This window comes from Cynoglossus semilaevis, chromosome 4 (genome assembly GCF_000523025.1).
Source record: "Cynoglossus semilaevis isolate Cse_v1.0 chromosome 4, Cse_v1.0, whole genome shotgun sequence".
Taxonomy (NCBI): domain Eukaryota; kingdom Metazoa; phylum Chordata; class Actinopteri; order Pleuronectiformes; family Cynoglossidae; genus Cynoglossus; species Cynoglossus semilaevis.
In genome coordinates, this window is record NC_024310.1 from 7,401,101 (window position 1) to 7,425,018 (window position 23,918).

A 23,918-nucleotide genomic window follows, 5' to 3' on the forward strand; every position below is an offset into this window, starting at 1 on the left:
CCGATGCAGCCCTCTGCACCGACTCCTGCGGCGCGCCTTCGCCGGCTGCCTCCTCCGCGCTCGCCGCGCCTGACCGTTACCACGCTCACAGCAGCAGAGGGCAGATGTTTTCTTTCTCTCTCTTTAAGCCGCCTGACGTGTCGCCCTGCCCTGGATCCTGCACGCCTCTTTCCTATAGCTTGTCTATCACCATCTGTTTGCATCATCTCATCGGGTGTTTTTGTGAGTTACTATGACTCAGAAATCACTGGATATATCACTCACTGTAATTTCAGTTTGTTTTTTTTTTTCTTGCCTTTGTGAGGAGGAGGCAGAGGAGGAGGAGGAGAGCAGGGGAGGAAGGAGTGAGTCATACATTGCAAGTAGAATAAAAACAACTGCCTGCTGCTGATGATGAAGAGTTTGGGTCAGTTAGACATAAACATTACAGCTTTTCACTTTCAGTCTTTTCAGCTTTAATCGGTTGTTGCGGTGATAAAAAATAAGATATGTTTGCACGTATTTAGCCAACCTCTGATGCCATGGAGTTTACTAATATTTTAGACGTTTGGTTATAACAGTAAAACCATACGGCAAAGGCAATTTTTTTAAATACCAGTTTAGTAGGATTTTAACACCAATGACAGAAAATGAGTAGAACAACAGAGAAGCAGCTGCTGCAGTAAAACCTCGAGATGTTTTATTCTTTTTTGCAACAAACTGAATTGAATGTTCCTGTATGGATTATTCGGTTGGTTAGTCGGAAAATTTAAATATATATTTTCTTTCTTCAGAAATGATGACAGCATTTTCATATTGAGTTAGTGAAGCTTTTTGTGAATATTTTCACAGATAGATGGCTGTGTTTGTGCCGTATCATTGAACATCTGTAACTGCAGTACTACGCAGTACTGCAGTACACAGGCCTTTTATTTTGGTCACAGTATGCTCTACCCGTCACCCTAGTTATTATTTCTTTTAATTGAATATCTGCTTCTGCGATCTTTACCTGAACATTTCTGGAGTGTTTTTTCCCCCCTGAAATAAAAAACATTACAGCATCATAAAACTCTAACCCACACACACGGGCGAACAGATATGGCTTTACCAGCTGCTTCCAACAACCTGAAAGTCAGATGATGCTGTGAATTTTACAAGAGGAAAGGAAAAAAAACAACACACACACACACAGACACACACACAGGCTCTCACACTGATGTCTTGCACCAGTGGGGCTACTCAGAGCTGCCAACAGAGCTGCCGCTCCTTCTGAGAAGTGTAAACTCAGTTTTGCTGGCACTGGAATGGTTTATGTTTCTGTGGCTGTGATTTTCTTGCGACACAGAAAAAAAACCTGATGAGTTATTTTAAAGTAAAAGGCAAATTAATATTAATTAGCATTTTAAAATCTGGTTTTTACATTAACTTCATTGAGAGAGTGTCATTTTTATCAGTCACACACACACGTATGGACGTCCAACGATCCCTAGATACAAACATACACTGGTGCCAAGACAATGGCCTGCTAATCCTGGCTTCTGATTGGATGAATTGAGATTACCCAGAGGGCACCAGCTGTCAGTGAAAGGCAAGGCCCAGTTTTTCTCAGTATCATACATTGACACCACAGACCAACACACACAAACACACACACAAACACACACACAAACACACACACAAACCATCCCGGATGGTTTCCTCTCGGTCTGTTATCATGGCTCCTGTCTGAAATCTGACTGATTCATTTCCTCTTTGTCAGCCGAAAAATTCAGCCTCTGTCATCGGTGACTGTTTGCCACTGCTGTCATCACACTGTAAAAATAGGAATGGGAAATAATACCCTGTAAAAATAGGAATGGGAATTAATACCACTGTTAACTGGCGCTAAAGCGGAGCAGGTAGCCAGCGTGCCCGAGTGTGCTGTGTTTTATTTTTAGTCTGTGGTTTTTCACTTCTGCTCACTGTGTCGGTTCTACGTGAGTTTCTAAGAGTCACGATACTGGAAGTACATTCAGGAATATCATAGAACAGTTTTCATTATTATTTTTGTGCTTGATTTCAACCCGTCATTTTCCTGACTTTACCGTTTGTCTGTTACTGTGTACGGCCTAGTCCCTCAGTGAGGTCACGGAAGGTCAGTCAGGCCAAACTGAGCAGAGAGATACAAGAAGCTTCCACACTGCTGGACCGAGATAAGAGCAGCTCCCTCTGAAAACTGGGGATGAGGGAGGAAAATAAATAAAAGATGGAAGGAGAGAGGGAATATGGAAGGAAGGAAACAGGAAAGGAGGACAATAGAAACACAGGATGACAGAGAGAGGTGTCTTCATTTGGACGAGTTGTTGTTTGTTTACCAGTCAGTCTGACTCTGATCTATTTTATGAGGTAAATTTTACTCTGAACGTCCTTAGATTAATCAGCAAACCAAACCAGAACTGGTCCCTGCTTACGGAAAACACAGATACAATAATAATAACACATGATTTACCCTCCTCACCAGTACTGACTCCTGCAGTCCTAGTCTGTCCTGCTGCTGGAGTCAATGTCCATAAATCCAGCACAGCTTTTTGGTTCATGTAACAGACTTCAGTTTGTCCAAAGCTGATATAAATCTTAAACCTGTAGCTTTTAATGCTTACGCACATGTTCTGCCCAGAGACGAGCAGAGGTTTGAAAAAAAAAAAAAGACGGCATGTTTTATTCTCAATGCATCATGGGAATGTGCTGTACCTGATGTCCTAGAAACATACATGAGGTGACGTGTTCAGGAGCCGGTGTCGTCTGTGGTCAGGATTCATACAGTTCTTCAGACTTCGTTTACATCTTATCTTTTCTGTGCTCCGTCTCTGTCTATGATGGAATCCCAATGTGTTTTAATAATGTTTCTGCCAACATCTGTTTTTCCATAAGCAAATTCCAGTCAGACGTCTTCTTCTTCCTCTTCATCTTCGTCTTCTGCCTTTATCAGTGTGCGCGCCGCAGCAGCAGAGAGAGAAACGTCCCAGGAGGGATCATTAGTTTCTTTGCACAGTTTCTGCTTTTTCAGATTTATTTTAATCCAAATGAAAATGATGAAAATAGAAAATTCCGAGGCAGAACTGGGACAGGAGTAAAACATTTACCTTCTCTCAGACTAATACTGGAGCCCTGTATGAAACACCTGGTGTATTTTGGAATGTTTTTCCCTGTTAATGGTATTAAACCTCGTCCTCTTAAAGAACTAATAACAAATCACAAAAATATTTCAAATCCACGTCAAAGCTCCTGGTGTGATTCAAAACATTAATGTTTTTTATTCTTTCTCTGTGTCCAGGAACGACAGAGCGGGTGTGTCTGATCCAGGGGACGGTCGAGGCACTGAATGGCGTCCACGACTTCATCGCTGAGAAGGTGAGGGAAATGCCTCAGAGCACCCAGAAGACAGAGCCGGTCAGCATCCTGCAGCCACAGACCACCGTCAACCCAGACCGCGTCAAACAGGTCAGTGGTTCTCTTGTTTGTTTGTGCGTTTTTTTCTGTCTCGGAGGATTTAGTTTTGAAGGCGAAAAGAGAGAAAAAGAAGTAAAAAGACTCAGAGTTAGAAACCAGAGTGTTTCCATGCTGTACGTGTGTCTGTGTTAACGGCTTCATAATTGGTCATAAACTCGTTAATGTAAGGCACCGTCATTCATGTGTGCACCGACGTAAACTCTCAGACACTCTGTAGGATGATCCATTGAGATGCAGTGTGTGAGGTGTGAACGTAAACACCACATGTGACATGAGTTGCTGACTGTTATACAGACAGACAGACGGCACAGTGAGGAGGTGTGAGTTTCCTAATTAGAACTCACGGTGTTTCTGTAGTATTATGCCATTTAATCCACTATTCTATCAATATAGATATACATATATATTGTATATAGATATATTGGACATATATATACTGTATATACACATATATGTATATGTATATACAGTATATACACATACATGTATATACTGTATATATACAGTATATACACATGTATGTATATATGTATATACAGTATATGTATGCCCCAAAGCAAGTTGATGTGTGTAATGATGAAACAAGTCACAGCAATATACTACATAAAAATTACCAAAAAAAAAAACAAAACAAAAAACCCACTATATATTTACCTAATAGTCTTATAGTCAATATATCTTTTTGTTTGTATCCCGCTGACGTGTAGCCAAAGTCATTTGAAAGTTACACATCGGAAATTAAGCCGTAAGAGACGGTATAATGTGGGCTATAAAAAGAAAAATCAGCATTTTAAACTAACCCTGCGGCGCAGGTGAACACCTGTTTCACCAGATTGAAGTTGTTCGGGTTCATATATATTTAGTTTAATGACACAGAAGTCATTAAAAATGACGGCTTTCTCCCCAACATTAATTAGTAGGAGAGGCTGTTAACGGGTGAATTGTTCCTGGATAGAACTGTGGAAATTCCATAAAGTTGGAAGTTTCTTCAATTCCTGCTTGTATCCGTGTTGTGTTTAACTAAACAGGCAGAGGTTTAACACCGAGAAAGTCAATAGTCAGCATATAGAAAACAGAAAATCTTTATATTTCATTACATATACTTATTTGTGTTGACATGTTTTGTTTGGTGGTGTTTCCTATTTTAACATACTGGGATAATTACTTTTGGTTTTAAACATATTGTTGGATTAAAAACTTCTCAAAGTTAGAATTAACGTAAAAACTCATTATTCAAAGTAATGAGTGAAGATAAACGAGGCTCATTTTGTGGCTGATTTTGCAAATGAATGTGGACGTGGAGGGCGAAGGACAATTAGTCCAGCTATTGATCACGAACTCCGTCCATTTAAATGATTATCATCGTTCTCTCTCTCCATGATTGCTCCCTATTGATTAGTCATGTCTGCTATTGTTTCTCCTTATAGACAGCGCAGGTCTTTTAGAGAAGACATGAGTCTCTTTCTCCCCCTTTCTCTTTCACTCATGCATGTGCGTGCACACACACACACACACATGCGTGCATTGTTTAACCACAGTGAGCTTTGAAAAACAAATGGAGGCTCTACAAATAGATCCAATAATGACACTAAGTTGCTGAATGAGTTTGAGTTCAGCTCACTTTTTCTCTCATTAAATGCAGGTTGCAGTTGCCAGGCAACCAGCACAGACTTCAGGAAGCTGTTGCTCAGATTCTGAAAATACTGCAGTGCATAACCTCACGCCCAAAAGTCAGTTTTCTCATATAAAACAGGCCTTAAAGGGTTTTTGTTAGTTTAGGTTTAGTTGTTGTTGTTGTTTAATACTGGAGGAGCCGGTGTATAAAGAGTAACAGTTGTGTAAAGCTGTTAAAGAGGAGGACGACGGTCGTGGAGAGAGCAGCGGTCTAATAGCTGCTGATATTCAGACACTTTTAATATGAGGGCGAATCCCCCTGTCACTCTTTAGGCTATTTATAACACATCAGAGAGGAGACTAAATGGGTTTGTGCTGCTTTTGATGACACACAGATACACACACGTGTTCACACACATGCCCAGTGAAAAGAGAGACTCTCTTTAACCTGTCAGACACACAGAGACCTCCGCTGTCCGCTGATGGAACCTCACGCTGGCCTTTTATGCTATTTGCAAATTTTTGGATTTCATTTACATTTTTTTAGCAATATTGGATTCGTGGAGAGTAAATACAAAAAAAGTATGAATTAAACAGAATTTGTTATCAGAGAAGTCACTTTGTTATTGTTTGACTGAGTAAATATTAGATAAGAATGTTTAGTTAATATTGCATCAAACTGCTTAAATTAGAGAATTTAATGTGATATTTAACCTTCAACCCTCACTTTTATTGCCTTATGAACACACCACGGTATAAGCAGTTGTGCTGGAGAACATATTAGGAACGGCAGTCGTCGTCACGTAAAAAAAAACACACTTACATCATGGTACATGTGTGCAGTTGAAAGATGAATTAGTGTCCAGTGTGTGCTGTCGTTGATTGTCTACTATTTTAGGTTGTGGATAAAATGTCTTCTTCTTCTTGTCATGAGTGCGGCTGTTGCAGCATGTGGCGTCGGCATTACTGGTTCACCCCTGAGAACAGTGGTGGGGGCTGAGGAGATTAGAAGTAAGAGGGAAAATATATATATATATATATAAACAGAATAAGTGGTGATGTCAGAAAAAAGAGAGAACGCTGTAAGAGAAATGGAAAGATGTGGATGGTGTAGAAACAGAGAGAGAGAGAGAGTGAGGTAACAGAACCAGGTGAGAAGCAGAGTGAGGGCGGCTGAGTGGGTGACTGAGAGCTGGAGCCTATCTGAACTCTTGTTAGCCAACAGCTGCAGAGTGACAGAGGGTGAGCTGCAGTGGAAGAACAAGTGGCTGCTGATAGAAGGGAAGAGAAAAAAAAAAAACCTCCCCCAGACAATATGCTGCACTATCAAGGCCACATGACAATGGAACAACAGGCGAGAGGTGAGGATCAGTTACAAGATGAATTATTATAACACGCTCTGACATGATAAACGGGCAACGACATTTATATGTGGAGAGACACGCCGGAGTAATAATATTAAAATATCAATTAATACTGCTGCTCCTGCAGGTATTTACTGGGGTTGAAAAAGCTCACAAAACAACCCCACAGTTGCAGTTGCACCTGCTAATTGCTAAGCTAGCTGAATTCATGACACTTTTATTAATTATATTTTGGTTTTATTTTGTTTATTAAATACTTGCTTCATTCTTCTGCTGCTGTTTTACTGACATACAAAAGATAATCTACACAAATTCAAAATGAAGTCCTACGTTCAGAGGTGAAATATACAGAACATGCAAAATGGCCGCCACTCGTGGTGCAAACCGGTATTACAATCCAAAATAAATAAATTGTACATATCTGTCTACTTCATCACAAACTCAGATGCCTTAGAAACATTGGTTCTCAAACTATGGTAAGCGTACCACTGGTTGTACTTGGGCTCCCTCTATTGGTACGATGGGAAATCTGAACCTTGAATGAGAGCAACTTGTTTGTTGAATACAGCTCTTTATTATTCTGTACGTGTTTGTTTTGTGTGTTTGTGTACAATGAAGTAGCCACTTAGTACTTCGTTGTACTTTGTGATATGACCAATAATAGTTTAATAATCTAAATAGGACGAGAATATCTTCCTTGGTCTGTGATTTTGCATTTAAATGTTGGTCATACTGGAGAGCCAGATATTTATGGAGGAAGTACGGATTGTAAAAGTTTAAAAACGCTTTAAAACAGATATTTGTCTACATATGTTTATTTGATACACGTTTATGTGTAAATAACTTTGCAGTTTTTTGTTTTATGCCCTTAAATTGTTGCATTTGTATGTCAAAAACAAGCATGAAAAATACGGAAAAACTGTTTTAGAAAGGCCCATATTTTCCGTTTCCTGGGACAGCAGTTCTTTTCAATGGTACTGCACTGACCTGAGGAGAGTGAATGTCACAGAATGAACAACTCAGTGGGACAGAGGCTGAAGCTCAGTCTGGTTTATTTTTGCCAAAAACCTCTCCTTCCTCCTGTGGAAGTACAGTCTCCGGTCTGAAGTGTGGACTCTGTTTTGTTTCTGCTCTGGCAGAGGTTTTTTATGGGTAAAAGCATTACTTTAAAGAGTGACACTGGCTGAAGGAGAACCAACTCTACTCTGCTGTAAAATATCAGGAGTTCAAGTCTTTACTATAATAACATGTGATTTATTGATCTCTGATGGCGTATTACGGTGGTTTTAATACAAGAAAACACGACCTTTAAAAACATGACGCTGTGTCAAACACAGCCATTAACCACATCCTACTAAAATGGTTGGCAGATGAATTTGTATTCACTTATCCCGGCTCTGCTTTTTGATTTTACAGAAAAATCTCAATTCCAGACGTCAGCCATTGTTACATGAAAGCCGAGACACTCCAGAGACGGCCTGATCTGGGAATGTAGAGAGGCATCACAGATTAACTGAATCCATATTGAATTTATATTGACAGTAAGACATGGCCTCACTGTTATTGTTGTGTTATGGTCTTTAGAAGTGAGCTGCAGAACTGAGGTTGAATCTCCCGGGACGAGAGCTGTGGTTTTGTTGTGGTGTTGTGTTTGTTTTACCATGGATTAGTCCGTACCAGACTTTAATTCAGATTTGAAATTGTGGCTGCTGGACGACGAACAGCAGTGAAGGTCAACACACACGGACACACTCTCTTAGACAGACACATCTACTCTTTTTGTTCCCTCATGAGCTTGGCCTATAGGGAGAGAGAACTTGTATCCTGTGACCTTCCACCTCCAGCCTGAACACCTGTTTCCTCCTTCCTGTTATTTTCTCCCAGTACAGGAAGTTGGCCATAAATGTCAAAAAAAAAAAAAAAAAAAAAAAAACAGGACCAGCCCAGTTTGTGTCAGATGATCATGAGATAGAAGTGTAATCAAAGTGTAATACACACACGTATGCAGAGAGAGGGAGACAGAGAACAGGAAAGAAAGTCGGGAGGAGTTCTGATTTCTTAAACACTGAATAAAATAAAACTGAATAGATAAAAAAGAGAAATAAATGTGACCTTAGGGTTATCTAACAAAAAATAGAAGAAAATAGATTCTATTATGCCTACAGAGAATAAACAACTATATTTATATATAGTTTATAGTAATATAATACAATATAAAATAATAAATAAAACAAAAAATACTCGTAAACAGAAAAAGAAAAAGTGAAGTAGACAATTGTTGTTACAATAAACTGTTGTTGATGAAGTAGATAATTGTTGTTACAATAAACTGTTGTTGAAAATTCAAATCAGGAGTATTTCCTGAATTATTGTCTAATTATATGTCACCCGGCCCTGAGTGTGCTGTTTTATTCCACTGGGTTTTAGCAGCACTGCTCGAATAAGGTTTCACCAATTTGTTTCCAAACAGTCAGAGCCGAATCAGCACAACACGGCGAAGCTTTTATCTGCTGCACACACTCCTGGCTGCTACTGATTTACCAAAAGAACAGCAGGTGTTATATATACCTGCAGGATAAGCCACGTGAGATTACTAGTTATCAACCATCGCTCAGCATTTCACACTATCATCACAGTCAATGTGAATAAATAACCAACCACAATCAGGCCTCTTTATGCTCAACTCAACGTAGATAAAATCATTCTTTCCACGAACCAACCACAGAGGGTGAAATCCAGAACCCACGTTTTCACTTCCATCATACTTAATCCCGATGAACAGATAAGAAAAAGCTGCATTTTATTCCCTTAATCTCGACAACCCTTTGACTGTACGACGGTGCAGACTGTCCAAGAGTAATTCAATTAAACAGGATGCAGCAGACACGGTACGGAGCGTCAGGGGCGGTGAGTCAGACTGTAGCTGCTCCACCTGGCTCCTCTCTGAATAAATGTGAAGTGAATGGAAAGTCCGTACAACCCGCAGCTTGACAGGAGGCACAACACTGTCAGCGAGTTGCTTGTACCGTGCAACAATGGAGCGTCTCTCGACTGGAGCCATGACAGTACACAGTTCAGGGAACATTCCTGCAGACAGGAAGGAACTCCAGACAGTGAGAAAAGCTACAGAGAATATTACAAGTTGTCCAATGTCCTCTGTGGAGGACATGACTGTGTCTCAGCAGACCAACCACCAACCACCGTGTTTGCCTTCTCATTAAACTGCTGTCTTCTGTCAGGCCTGTACAGGTCAATTAAACTGCACGCTGCAGTGTTTGTTCCAAATGCTGTTTGTACATTAAACAAGGAAGTGCCATCTAAGTGTCAGCACTTTGGCTTCTGTACACTTTCACTTATTTATCCATCCATCCATCCACAAAATATTACCCAATTGCACTCAATTAGTCTGAAAAAATATTTACATCACCGCAAATAATTGTTCTTTTTTGTCAATTAGCACAGGCAGAATAATTAAATACAGAAAAAATGGCTATGAAAACTTAAAAAAAAGATAATCCGAGCTGTTGAAGAAGATTTTTGTGTCTTTCTTCAATTCCTGCCAGTATATCAGCGTTGTTTTCAACGAAACAGGCTGAGATTTTGTATTGAGAATTGTAAATATATTTAAACTAAAAGGTTATTATATTTTATTACATATGATTTTTGTCAGATATTTTTTGTGTTGTGCCATGGGGTTATTTTCTAATGAAAAATATGTGCTGTGGCACAAAAACAGTTGGGGAACACTAACAAAGTTTATATGAAATATTAATATGCATATATGACTTTGCACTTATACCTCACTCTAATACAGTGGTTCTAAAACCATTTTTGGTCAGTCCCCACTTTGAACAAGATCTTCTCATTAGATGAGATAAATAAATGTTCAAATGAATTTCTGGCATAGATTAAATGTTGACTTTATATTTACATATGTATTTGCCGTCAGTCAAAGATCTGAATCTAATTTTCCACTGGCTTCACATCTTTGATCGTCAGCCACTTCAAAAGGCGACCAATGAAAAGACACTCCTTCATGGAGAATGGTCCGACCCCCGAAATCCCCCTTCGAAGAGAACATCAGAATTCACATTCACAGACATTAAAATTCCTTAAGATGGCGAAGAAAACAGTCGTTTCTGATTATTATGCATCAGTTTACATCCATCATAATCCCCACCATTTCTGAGGCACATGTTTTGCCTGAGTGGAAACTGTCCGATGCCTCCATTAACTAGTGTGGGTTTGGCTGCACAGCATTCTCATAATGATGGAGCCAGAATAGACTGCGGTTGGTCAAAACACACACACACACACAGACACATGGTTGGTCAAAACACACACACACAGACGGACAAATGATTTGAACACAATTAAAGAAAACAGTATTACAGTACAATTTCACAATTTAAAGTATTTTGAAATTACTGCAAAGCTGTCTTTATAGACCAGTGGTTCATTTACTGGCTGTATTTACTGAGTGCACAGACCACCACTGCCCCTGTTAGAACACCACCACCACCACCACCACCACCTCCACCATCACCGTGTTTGTTATTGTCTGAGAAACTGACATCGGCCTGGATATTAACTCTGCATGAACTCAGCACTGCCATCTAGTGGAAGTATTGCTTTGCAACCAGGTCAAACCTAAGACACATGGATGTATCTGTCACTCAGTGAATGAGGTCATACATCTATATATATATATATATATATATATGTGGAAGCATTTGTATGTGTCTAATATGCCAACTTTAACACAATGCCCCCTTAATGTAAGTAATTCTGCTGTGGCCCCTCTGTCCTACAGTTATTTTTACCCTGGGGGGGGTTCTGCTGTCCCATGAGCCAGAGAATGACAGACCAATGGAGACAAATAGTGTAATGAGGCAGAGGCGAGGAATGTGAGTGTGTGAGGTGACTAAGCTGCAGGATCAGGGGATGGAAGATTAAGCTGAAGTTCTTCCTTAAGACTCTAAAGTTCAAACGTTGGCGCCCCAGCAGTTGTTCTGTAGCGTCTTTGTATGTGTGTGTGTGTGTGTGTGTGTGTGTGTCACCATACCTTTCCTACGGTGTTGGTGCACTTGGCCTTTAGTGACAGCAATCCGTATGACCGGCTCGGCACGCGACACAAAGTTCGGATGAGGAAAGCCGTCATGGCTGCCAGAGCGGCAGAACCTCAGATGTAGAAAGAGACAAAGGAGAAGATGATGAGGATGATGATGATGAAGAACAACAACAAGGGAAGCGATAGAGAGAGGTGTAAAGAAGAGAAAGTAGAAAAAAGATGGAGGGCAGCATAAACGACGAGCGACGGTTTGAACTGTTGTGCCGCAGCTTGGGTGTTGACGTGTCACTGTGACCCTTTAAATGAGGAATTTTATAATACAGTATATAAAGTAATCAAACATACAGACATACTGCACATACATCTCCCTCTGTGCGTGGGTTTTCTTTGAAGCCTTTAGTTTCCCTCCCACAATCAGAAAATCATTTTGAATTCACCGCAGGTAAAATGATGAGTGGTTGTTGTTTCTCTGCAGCTCTGCAGTGGCCCGCTGCGCTCTGGTCCAGGGAGTGCTTTGCTCTGGTGTAATGACTACTGTGATAGGCTGAGGACCCAATGTGACCCTGAACAGGATTAGGCATTAGACGTTGATAATCATATATTGATTTATATAGTAAACTAGTCATCTTCATGTACATGAGATTAGCTTTGACCTTTCACACCTTCAGCGGGGGGGAAGCCAATTTTTTTTTTTTTTTTTTTTTTTGCTGTCCTCTTAGAAAAAGATGAGTTTCAAAGGACAAAATAAAATCAAGTTTCCTGCAGAAGCGAATGTCTGCACGTCGCCAGCTGCCACATAATCTTCTTTGTGGTGGCTCTCCAGATACATTTGTAAAGCAGAGGATTATGCTAAGCAGGAGGCAGCCATTAGAGAAGTCAAACTATCAGAGTCAGTCAAATAAAGCCAGGACATGGGTGATGAGTCCAGAATAAACACTCCATGGTGTTTTGTTTTATTTATTTATTTATTTATTAAGTGGGAGTTAGACGAAGTGTAGGTTATTTAATGGCCATAAGTGTGTGTATGTGTGGTACACGGTTTAAAAAAAATATATATGTTGAGCTTAAAATCAACAGCGAAGAGAGAATCATTGCAGAATTGAAGGAGCAAAACATGGGAATGAAAGAAGGCAGAGGAATGGACCTGAACAGAGAAGCTCATTAGCAGAAATATCAGCCAGATATAAAGACGCTAGATGTGATCATTAACAGCAAAGGGATCAGACATCGCTGTATGCCACTGTTTATCCTCCCACATCTCCACCAACACGCTTTGTGTGTGTGTGAAAAAAAAAAAGCAACCCAGAAAAAGTGTTTCAGTGAAGGGAGCAGAGGATGAAAGCTCCTCCCCTGCCTCCCCCACGCTCTTGCCGCTGTCACTTTTATCTTTTATGCCTTGTCTTCGTCTCACCCCCCACTGCTTGCACATCTCTTCACCATGCAACACAACCATTTGGGCCAAAACTTTGTTCTAAAAATCATTTTCCAGTTGAACTTTTAAGTCTGTTAAAACCCCAGGACGTGATGTTCCAAATGGTGCAGTACTGAAACTCCTGGTGGAAGGAGTAGTATTTCTACGAGAATCTGGCGATACGATACATATCGTGATACAGAGGCAACAATACGATATATTGTGATATATTGCAATATATTGCGATACCAAAAGCACAACAATATATTGATTTTTTTTTTTACGACTTTAATGTAGGAGAACTGCTGGCATAGTAAACACACAATGCTGTTAGGGGCTTAACATCAGGTTACTGAAATTGGGACGGAGGGATCTGAATTTGTAATCGCTAGAGAAGAACGCCATAAGCATTTGCATATTTATTTTTAATTTAAAAACAATCGATACAGTACTATAGAATGTTGATACTGTATCGCAAAATTATATATATATATATATATATATAGAGAGAGAGAGAGAGAGAGAGAGAAAGAGAGAGAGAGAGAGAGAGAGCTTGGAGACTCAGTTACTAAAATCTTCATCTGTACCTCGTGAGTGAAAGTTCGAGTTTGGTTCACATTACGTGACAGGGATGAACGTGTGTTGTTATTTTAATCATTCATTGTATTCATTGTTTAATTTCCTTATGAATAAACAAGAAAAACGTTGTCATCAACACTGAGATGCGCCACTCTTTCAAACCAACTCTTTTCAAATATGTTTTGAGGGTGGAGACAAACAGGAGTGTTCGCACACTGTTAGCAGCGGGGCGATAACTTAAACACAGCCTATGTGTTGGAGTCCTGCTGTGTGCCTTTCACAAAGATATACAAGAGACATGGCTCACGGGAGGAAGATTATTTTCTTACCACACTGGCTGTTTTGTTTCTGCGTCTGAGCAAAACATACACATAATTCCAGAGAAAATAAGGGCAGGTGGAAGTTAATTCGAATTTCACTATCGATATTTCCTCTTCATTTAATTTTTTTTTTTTTCTCTTTGCTAAAAGACTGAAAGTGGTGCATGGTGTTCCATTACTGTAGATGAATGAGCCCCTCCCTCCAGCTCGCTCTCATTACCTTTTCATTTAGTGATTTCTTCTTTAAGGCCAAGTCTTTTCATTTTCTCCTAAGCCAATCGTATGCCTGTTTGAAAAGCACACTATAGAACAAAAGACATTGTTGTGGATTGGTCAATAGTTCTACGTCATAGTAAAAATTAAATACTGCTGCAAATAGTAGGAAAATTCTGCAGAACTGCAGGTGCAGTAGCTGGAGCTTGAGAGAGAGAGAGAAAGAGAGAGAGAGAGAGAGAGAGAGATAGGCACACTTGCTTTTGAATGGTAAAGCTGTGTTGCCATGGCAATGCTGACCTCTAGGAGTCCATTTTTACATGCCAAATCTTGAGCACACACCTCACTGTAGCTTTTTTCTCTTTGTCTTAATGTCTTTACAACACTTTTTTCTCTTTCGTTTTTCTCTGCACATCAGAAATAACAAACAAACACACACCTTTTTTGTAAGCAGAAAAGATCATAATGTTATCCCTCTCACCATAACAATTAAAAATACACAACTAAATCTATTCCTAACCCAAACTCTCATCTGACTCTAATTCTAATCCCAACTCAAAACTCAATCTTAATCCTCAAAAATCCTCAAAAAAAAAAAAACCAAAACAACCTCAAATCCTCCAACTCCCGCTGTCATCTATGAATATTTCTACTTTGACTCTCTCTCACTTATATTTGGATTTTCGAGCGGTTTGGAATGTAGCTGCTGCCTAATCTTTAATTCACCACAGCTCCAACACTTTTGTTGTAATAATGAGGAAAAAAAATCTCACAAAGCTTTTTATCCTCCCTCCCCCTCCCTCCTTTTCTCTTCAGGCCAAGCTGATAGTTCCCAACAGCACAGCAGGGTTGATCATTGGTAAAGGTGGAGCCACAGTCAAGGCAGTGATGGAGCAGTCAGGCGCGTGGGTGCAGCTGTCCCAAAAGCCAGAGGGAATCAACCTGCAGGAACGTGTGGTCACCATCAGCGGAGAGCCAGAGCAGAACCGCAAAGCTGTGGAAATCATTGTCCAGAAGATTCAAGAAGACCCCCAGAGCTCCTCCTGTCTCAATATCTCCTACTCCAACATCACAGGGCCCGTCGCCAACTCCAACCCTACCGGCTCTCCATACGCCAACTCCACTGAGGTCATGCCAGCGGCCGCAGCTGCCGCAGCAGCTACTGCCTCCTCGCTGCTCGGTCAGGCCGGTCTTGCAGGAGTGGGAGCCTTCCCAGCTACAATGTCCAGCCTCTCAGGCAACGACCTGCTGGCTATCACGTCCGCCCTCAATACTCTGGCCAGCTACGGCTACAACACCAATTCCCTGGGCCTCGGGCTTAACCCTGCCGCGGCTTCAGGGGTGTTAGCTGCCGTAGCAGCTAATGCTAATCCAGCAGCAGCTGCTGCAGCCAATTTGTTAGCATCCTACGCCAGCGATGCATCCACAAGCGCCGCTCACCCAGCAGCCGGTCTCGGAGGCTTCTCCCTAGGATCCCTGGCTGCAGCCACAGGAGCCACTAATGGTTACTTAAGCGCCGCTTCACCGCTGGTGGCATCGTCTCTGCTGGCCACGGAGAAGCTCGCAGAAGGAGCAAAGGAAATCGTAGAGATCGCTGTGCCAGAAAACCTGGTGGGGGCAATCTTGGGAAAAGGAGGGAAAACACTAGTGGAGTACCAGGAGCTGACTGGAGCCAGGATCCAGATCTCCAAGAAGGGCGAGTTCATCCCGGGAACTCGGAACAGGAAGGTCACCATCACAGGTTCCCAGGCTGCCACGCAGGCAGCACAGTATCTGATCAGTCAGAGGATCACCTACGAGCAGGGGGTACGGGCCACCAACCCACAGAAGGTGGGCTAAACCTCAAAACCAATGAGAAACAAGGAGGAAAAGAGGAAAAAATGAGTGGGGGCTTGGGGGAGGAGTATAAAAAAGAGAGTGAGAATGGAAAAAAGGAGAGGAGAGCAAGAAAGAAAGTCCATGACATTATCTTCTGCGTGTTTTCAGTATTCTTTATTAAAAAAAAAAAGTTTTTGACACAAAGTAAGAGTGTGCTGAGAAGACGAGGAGGGAGGGGAGTGAGTTATCACACTGAACAACCAAGAAAAAATGTGTAAAATGTAAATAAGGTTTTATTACTTAAAGTCTTGATGTTTTGGGGATTTTTATTGTTTTGTTGTTTCCTTTTCTGTTTTGTTTTTCCGTAAATTAAGCTGTCTTTTCGTTTGTTTGTGTATTTGTGGACAAAGCTGAATGCCATGTAGACGGGCTGCCTGCCTGACAGGCTGCAGGAAGCATGAGGCAGGAGGGAAGGGCAGAGGCATGGAGAGGGGTCAGGAAGAAGGGTTGGCATAAAAGGGTACGACCCTCGATCCAACTCCCCCTGTGAAACAGCTCATTCCCTTCCCTCCCCCTGCAGCCTACGTCGATCACCTTGCATAGAGTTTTTTTTTCCGTTTTTTTTTCTAGTCCTGACTCCCTATGCCCCACACGCCCTCTTGCCCCGTCACTATTTGCCCCTTTGCCCCCACTCCCAACTGCCCTAGGGGGCTTTACAAGTAAGACTATAATCTTAGCTAAGATGTGAGAAAGGAAACATCCTCTGATTGTCTCCCCTAACTTTAATCTCACTCACCTCCTTCTCTCCCCCCTTCTTGAATAGTATGGGAGGCAGAGATTAAATTTGGGGAGGTAAAAAGAAATCGTGGGTGTTTCTTGGTGTATGCAGACCAACTCTGTATATCCTGTGATGTACCACGCGAGCAGTGCAGCACAGCAGGGGTGTGACCACACGTGGCCCCTTTTATATTTGAAACGTCCAGCCACACGCTGATGACCTCACGTAGAGCAAAACATAGAATAGTGATACTGTGCAAAGCGCAATACACAGGATCCACGACATTGACACTGTCATCAAAGATGATTACAGTAGGTATTATCTCCATCATCATTATTTATTAAGGTGTCGGCCCATTTGAAGCCTAGCTGTTTTTAAATCTGTGAATTCAGGTTGACATGAATGTAAATGAGACTATTTTTGATTTGTTTTAATTTAAATGGATTGCAGATGAATAGCAATGTCACATAGTGTAATATATGTCTTATTTAAGTCCAGCGAGGAAGCCGCCCCCAGGCATTAAGATCAATAAGAATCACTTTATATATCCAGGAACAGAGCAGAAGAAGGGCAACATCCACACATCCACACACACTGAAAACACTATGATGCCATATTTGGTGCTAAGACAAAAGGGATTTGACCATATCTTTTGATGCAGACTGCAGTGAGACCTGACGATAAACACTAAGTATCTGTAAACCACTCACATCCACAGGCTGCAGTGCAGCATTTAGCAGCTAAAATAACCTCTAATGCCTCATCCTGGTATGCTCGGCTCTCCTCCTGCCCCCAGAATATCCTCGGTGTGTTTTGCCTGTAGTCAGATGCCAGTCATGCCAGTTTCCCACTACGTAAAAGTGTAACTGAAATGAATAATTGAGTTGACCTGAGACCAATTCTCAGATGAATTGCTGCTGCTTAGCCTGTGGTATTTTAAACCCTCTACGAACGAACCTGAACCACAGACGAGGTTTAGCGAGAGCACTTAAAGACTCACGACGTACTACTGAGAAATGCAAACAGGATGTAAGAGAAAACACTGAAATGCGATGAGGAAGCAGCTTTTGTCAAGATACGCTGCCAATTCCATAGGCCTCACTTGGAGATTTGCTTTCTAGAGGCAACATGGAGAAAGAAAATGAGGAGATAAATTACCTAAGTGATGTTTGCCCCTATGAAGCAACCATTCAATAAAAGATGAGGTAAAAGGCAGAGAGAGTTTCTGTAAACATTAAACTAGATGAGCTTGTTTCTGCCTCTGGCAAACTGCAGGTTTTCTACAGCAGCAGATATTCTGGCCACTAGACCCAGGAGGTTGCTGAAGATGCTGTTGTTGTTTTTTTTTCGTTGTTGTTCATTTTTGTTTATGTATTATTTTTATTTTTTTTTACAATCTGAGTACACTGAATTTTTTTTGTCTTAATGCACTGTGAAGCGGGGGAGTGATTCTCTCGGCCTATGAGGTCAGGGATGTGTGTTACTGTAGACAGCATCATGATTGAATGGCTTTTGTATGGCAGGGATATAAAAAAAAACACATATATGAAATATATGTAGAATGCATATGAAGAACTTCACCAGAAATGCACATCATATCAGTAAAAGTGAGAGAGCCAATAGAGACTAGGTCGATTAAGGAGATCAATCAATGGAGGTCAGGAGTTGAGGTCAATTCGATTCTTTTCACTTCGCAGACAGACACATTTCTGTGTGGGAGCGACATGGGTGCGAAACGGACTGAAAACTGAAATCCACAATGGGTTTTTGCACAGTTTCTGTGTGCAACCAATTCGTATGCGGGTTAAGGGCAACTGGTAAAGAATATTTTCCCATCATATGCCCCTCCCCGTACGCCACCCAGTGCCCACTAGTATCCATGTAGCCCAAGTAACACATGTGGACCCTACACAGATGCTGCTGGTATTTGGTAGTCAGAGGGCTGCATGTTTGGGTGTCCAGCAGAAAATTAAATGAACTTCAAATAGTAACACCTTTTCTCTATAAAGTAAAAAAACCCTGCACATTGATTAAGTAAATATCTGGACAGAAACTCAGCATGGGTCAAAGTATGAAGGAATGTGAAACCAAATATAAGGTGGGGTGCATTTGAGTTAATGCCCTAAAGCGTCTGGGGGCTTCAAAAATCGAAAAATTGTAAAAGAAAAAAAAAAGACTTCTTGATTATTTTGAAACCAACCCAAATTCAAAATCCTCCACTGTGCTTTCCAATGTGGCTCTCTGTCGAAGCGCCAGTGAGGGTTTATCTCCATCGCTTGGTAAGGAGGCTTCTTTACTCCCATCTAACACCATTCACACTCTCCTCACCCTTCCTCACAGCCGTCCTCAGTCCTCTAATGCACTCCCATCCTGACACACCCTCTCCTCAAACCACATTGCTCCATGGGTGACTATGTCTGGTGTTTACGATCACTGCATGTCTACTGCTTGGCCCTGACAAACACCACAGATTCAGTGTCTGTGCCTCCTCAGGCAGCTGAGGCTCAGAAACTTCACCACACCGAGGACGTTATCGTAGCTGAGGCTCGCAGGTCGTAGTGCACAAACACTCCGACAACGTGTGTCGTTTGGACATTTGTTTCACTGTCGGCCACTGAAGTGGTGTTGGTTTATTGACATAGAGGGCTCATACACGTACAGCGTGATGAGGAAGTTTGTCATGAGTGACTTTTTTTAGAGGTTGATTTAAATATTCCACTCTAGGTGTGTGCAGTACTGTGATGCATTCAAATGAATTGTTCTGTCAACAGTCAACAAACCTAGAACAGGACACGCCAACGCTGGGGAAACTACATATTTCAAAATGTATTTTTTTTGCACAAAAATTGACAATGGGGCAAAAATGCAAAGTGCAGTTTTAAATACAGGTGCCATTTGATTTTTATTCTACAAAAGCAGAATTCTTTTTCGTCATCGTAGTAGTAGTTATGTGGAACCATACTTTGTCCTTGGTTTGTGTTCTACGCAGCGGCCAACCTCTTCAGATTTCTGTGCGTCAGGCGATAAAAATGTGACGATTACTGGAAGCAATACACGTAGTAGCATGTTGTCTTTTATCTGACGTCTGCAGCTGGAGCTTTGGATTTACCTGTAGATATTAAATAGTGTTTACACAAGTAAGAAGATTTTTTTTTGATTTGTGGAATATGCTGCTATTTAATAACTGATGTACTAAAAAAACCATATAAGGATAAAACATATCGAAAGCCGTCCTTTAGTTGGAGAGGCTAGTCTCACCTGGCAGTGTGATACATGCTCTGTTACAGGCTTATGATTAGTTATCGACAGTATCATTTTGACCTGAAGTTTAACCTGTGCCAAAATAGGTCGTTACAGTTTGCAACTTGTAAATGTGCTGATTTAAATCACCTTAGATAAGAGGAGAAATACTTTTATATTAAAATAAAATGTGAAAAGTGCCAAATGAACCATATTTATAATTCATTTAGAAGGGGATTAGTCTCAGTGACCATTTTTAAGGACTACGTAGACTAACAAGGCAACACAGTTTCTTTACGCCCTCTCTGTTCCTGCCACAAGGTGACAGAACCACTATGTTCTGCCAAGTGTTACTCAATTCTCTGGGAACTACCTTTCCCAGAATGCAACTGCACTCTGACTCTGAGGCTAAGTTAATCAAAACTATCGATGGGCTAGCATAACGATGCTTAGGTTTCAGTGTGACTAGATAGCATTCTCGACTAAAGCCTTTTATAGTAATGATAAAAATGTATTTTGTGGAAGTAGATGTTATCTTTTTTGCACGTCTTTATTGCATGATATCAAAGTGAAGCATGGACAAAAAAATCCAGGAAAAATCAAAGTAACAAAAAAAGGAAAACATGGGCAGCGTGGTTTTTTTTTTCTTTTTTAAGTTTTAACAAAAAAAAAAAAAAAAAAAGCATGCCAGTGGCCTATTTTGAAGTTGTTTTACATGCCTTCAGAAGCTAGCTCTTTTCTCATTACAGTTATGTTAGGGCCTGGTCCTGGTCCTGGTCCTGGCCTTGGTCCTGGTCCTGGCCTTGGTCCTGGTCCTGGCCTTGGTCCTGGTCCTGGCCTTGGTCCTGGTCCTGGCCTTGGTCCTGGTCCTGGCCTTGGTCCTGGTCCTGGCCTTGGTCCTGGTCCTGGCCTTGGTCCTGGTCCTGGCCTTGGTCCTGGTCCTGGCCTTGGTCCTGGTCCTGGCCTTGGTCCTGGTCCTGGCCTTGGTCCTGGTCCTGGCCTTGGTCCTGGTCCTGGCCTTGGTCCTGGTCCTGGCCTTGGTCCTGGTCCTGGCCTTGGTCCTGGTCCTGGCCTTGGTCCTGGTCCTGGCCTTGGTCCTGGTCCTGGCCTTGGTCCTGGTCCTGGCCTTGGTCCTGGTCCTGGCCTTGGTCCTGGTCCTGGCCTTGGTCCTGGTCCTGGCCTTGGTCCTGGTCCTGGCCTTGGTCCTGGTCCTGGCCTTGGTCCTGGTCCTGGCCTTGGTCCTGGTCCTGGCCTTGGTCCTGGTCCTGGCCTTGGTCCTGGTCCTGGCCTTGGTCCTGGTCCTGGCCTTGGTCCTGGTCCTGGCCTTGGTCCTGGTCCTGGCCTTGGTCCTGGTCCTGGCCTTGGTCCTGGTCCTGGCCTTGGTCCTGGTCCTGGCCTTGGTCCTGGTCCTGGCCTTGGTCCTGGTCCTGGCCTTGGTCCTGGTCCTGGCCTTGGTCCTGGTCCTGGCCTTGGTCCTGGTCCTGGCCTTGGTCCTGGTCCTGGCCTTGGTCCTGGTCCTGGCCTTGGTCCTGGTCCTGGCCTTGGTCCTGGTCCTGGCCTTGGTCCTGGTCCTGGCCTTGGTCCTGGTCCTGGCCTTGGTCCTGGTCCTGGCCTTGGTCCTGGTCCTGGCCTTGGTCCTGGTCCTGGCCTTGGTCCTGGTCCTGGCCTTGGTCCTGGTCCTGGCCTTGGTCCTGGTCCTGGCCTTGGTCCTGGTCCTGGCCTTGGTCCTGGTCCTGGCCTTGGTCCTGGTCCTGGCCTTGGTCCTGGTCCTGGCCTTGGTCCTGGTCCTGGCCTTGGTCCTGGTCCTGGCCTTGGTCCTGGTCCTGGCCTTGGTCCTGGTCCTGGCCTTGGTCCTGGTCCTGGCCTTGGTCCTGGTCCTGGCCTTGGTCCTGGTCCTGGCCTTGGTCCTGGTCCTGGCCTTGGTCCTGGTCCTGGCCTTGGTCCTGGTCCTGGCCTTGGTCCTGGTCCTGGCCTTGGTCCTGGTCCTGGCCTTGGTCCTGGTCCTGGCCTTGGTCCTGGTCCTGGCCTTGGTCCTGGTCCTGGCCTTGGTCCTGGTCCTGGCCTTGGTCCTGGTCCTGGCCTTGGTCCTGGTCCTGGCCTTGGTCCTGGTCCTGGCCTTGGTCCTGGTCCTGGCCTTGGTCCTGGTCCTGGCCTTGGTCCTGGTCCTGGCCTTGGTCCTGGTCCTGGCCTTGGTCCTGGTCCTGGCCTTGGTCCTGGTCCTGGCCTTGGTCCTGGTCCTGGCCTTGGTCCTGGTCCTGGCCTTGGTCCTGGTCCTGGCCTTGGTCCTGGTCCTGGCCTTGGTCCTGGTCCTGGCCTTGGTCCTGGTCCTGGCCTTGGTCCTGGTCCTGGCCTTGGTCCTGGTCCTGGCCTTGGTCCTGGTCCTGGCCTTGGTCCTGGTCCTGGCCTTGGTCCTGGTCCTGGCCTTGGTCCTGGTCCTGGCCTTGGTCCTGGTCCTGGCCTTGGTCCTGGTCCTGGCCTTGGTCCTGGTCCTGGCCTTGGTCCTGGTCCTGGCCTTGGTCCTGGTCCTGGCCTTGGTCCTGGTCCTGGCCTTGGTCCTGGTCCTGGCCTTGGTCCTGGTCCTGGCCTTGGTCCTGGTCCTGGCCTTGGTCCTGGTCCTGGCCTTGGTCCTGGTCCTGGCCTTGGTCCTGGTCCTGGCCTTGGTCCTGGTCCTGGCCTTGGTCCTGGTCCTGGCCTTGGTCCTGGTCCTGGCCTTGGTCCTGGTCCTGGCCTTGGTCCTGGTCCTGGCCTTGGTCCTGGTCCTGGCCTTGGTCCTGGTCCTGGCCTTGGTCCTGGTCCTGGCCTTGGTCCTGGTCCTGGCCTTGGTCCTGGTCCTGGCCTTGGTCCTGGTCCTGGCCTTGGTCCTGGTCCTGGCCTTGGTCCTGGTCCTGGCCTTGGTCCTGGTCCTGGCCTTGGTCCTGGTCCTGGCCTTGGTCCTGGTCCTGGCCTTGGTCCTGGTCCTGGCCTTGGTCCTGGTCCTGGTCTTGGTACTGGGGTCATACAGTTTTTATTTACACCACCGTAGATATTTTGTCGTAACGTCGCTCAGCGAGATATGAACAAAGCTCTCGAACAAACCTAAGAATATTTTGCTACTTACGGAGAGTGTTTGAAACTCCAAACTTTCTCACTTGTATAACTGTCTTTGGAAAGAAAAGAAGAAGAAAAATATCAGGATCAATGAATAAAATGCGTTTCCATCGATCCGTATGTGCACTCATCTCTGAGATACTTTATCTATCAATCCTCTGATCACTGACATGCAGTAGAGGCTTTTGTGTGCTTTTTCCCATCTTTACTAACCCTCAAAGTCCTGTGTAGAGTATCCATGTTTTCTACCCCTCCCCCCCCCATTTCTCCCCACGAACCTTTATGCTCTGGCTTGTCCTGTCACTGATATGCACCTTACTGACTTCAAATGTTAAATTTTTCATCCTGCGATGGGAGAATTGAAAGTACCTCCCTGTCTGTGAATGAACAAAAGGCTTCATTTATGAACATTTGAATCTTAGATAACGATCTGATCTGTACGCCGGGATTCTATTCATGGTTATTCTGGCACATGGCCGTGGTTCAGACAATGAGTTTAATGTTGTTTTCTTTCTTGAATGGGATTGGTCAAATAAGCATCAACACATCATCGTTGACCTTCCTCACCGAATGACATTTTTAGATCGGATCTTAGTGTCTGGAACCAAAAGTTATGCCTGGAAATCTGAATGTAGCCAGAACCACAGCTCTGTTGTCCCAGTGCGCTCTGTGACCGGGACAAACCGGTGCCAAGCCCTGAATGTGCAGAGAAACGATGCTCTCAAACATCAACATCATAGTGCTCTGGAAAAAAGAACAATTATTTAATGTCAAAATTATTTTTTTTGTCCAAAAAAGAACAATAAAACTGGATGGAAGTCCGTCCTCCTCGGCTCCGTACCTCAAACCTGATTAGACCACGAGTCCTACCGTTTCCAGTGTTGAATATGGTGGACTTTCACCACTATTTTAGCAACTTCTTTGCACTATACCTTCTGCTTATGCTGTGCATGGC

At 43.4% G+C, this 23,918-nt stretch overlaps 1 protein-coding gene across 3 annotated transcripts in view; it reads left to right on the top strand.

Annotated features, from left to right (window-relative positions):
* nova2 (NOVA alternative splicing regulator 2) overlaps window positions 1-19,142 on the top strand; it is a 64,698-nt gene extending 45,556 nt beyond the window's left edge. For all 3 annotated transcript variants that reach the window (XM_017032010.2, XM_008308845.3, XM_008308844.3), the window contains 2 exons: window positions 3,293-3,459; window positions 14,857-19,142. In XM_017032010.2, coding sequence (XP_016887499.1) covers window positions 3,293-3,459; window positions 14,857-15,879 — 1,190 coding nt within the window. In that variant the 3' untranslated portion in view covers window positions 15,880-19,142. The remainder of the gene's footprint in view (window positions 1-3,292; window positions 3,460-14,856) is intronic.
* Window positions 19,143-23,918: the final 4,776 nt, after the last annotated feature.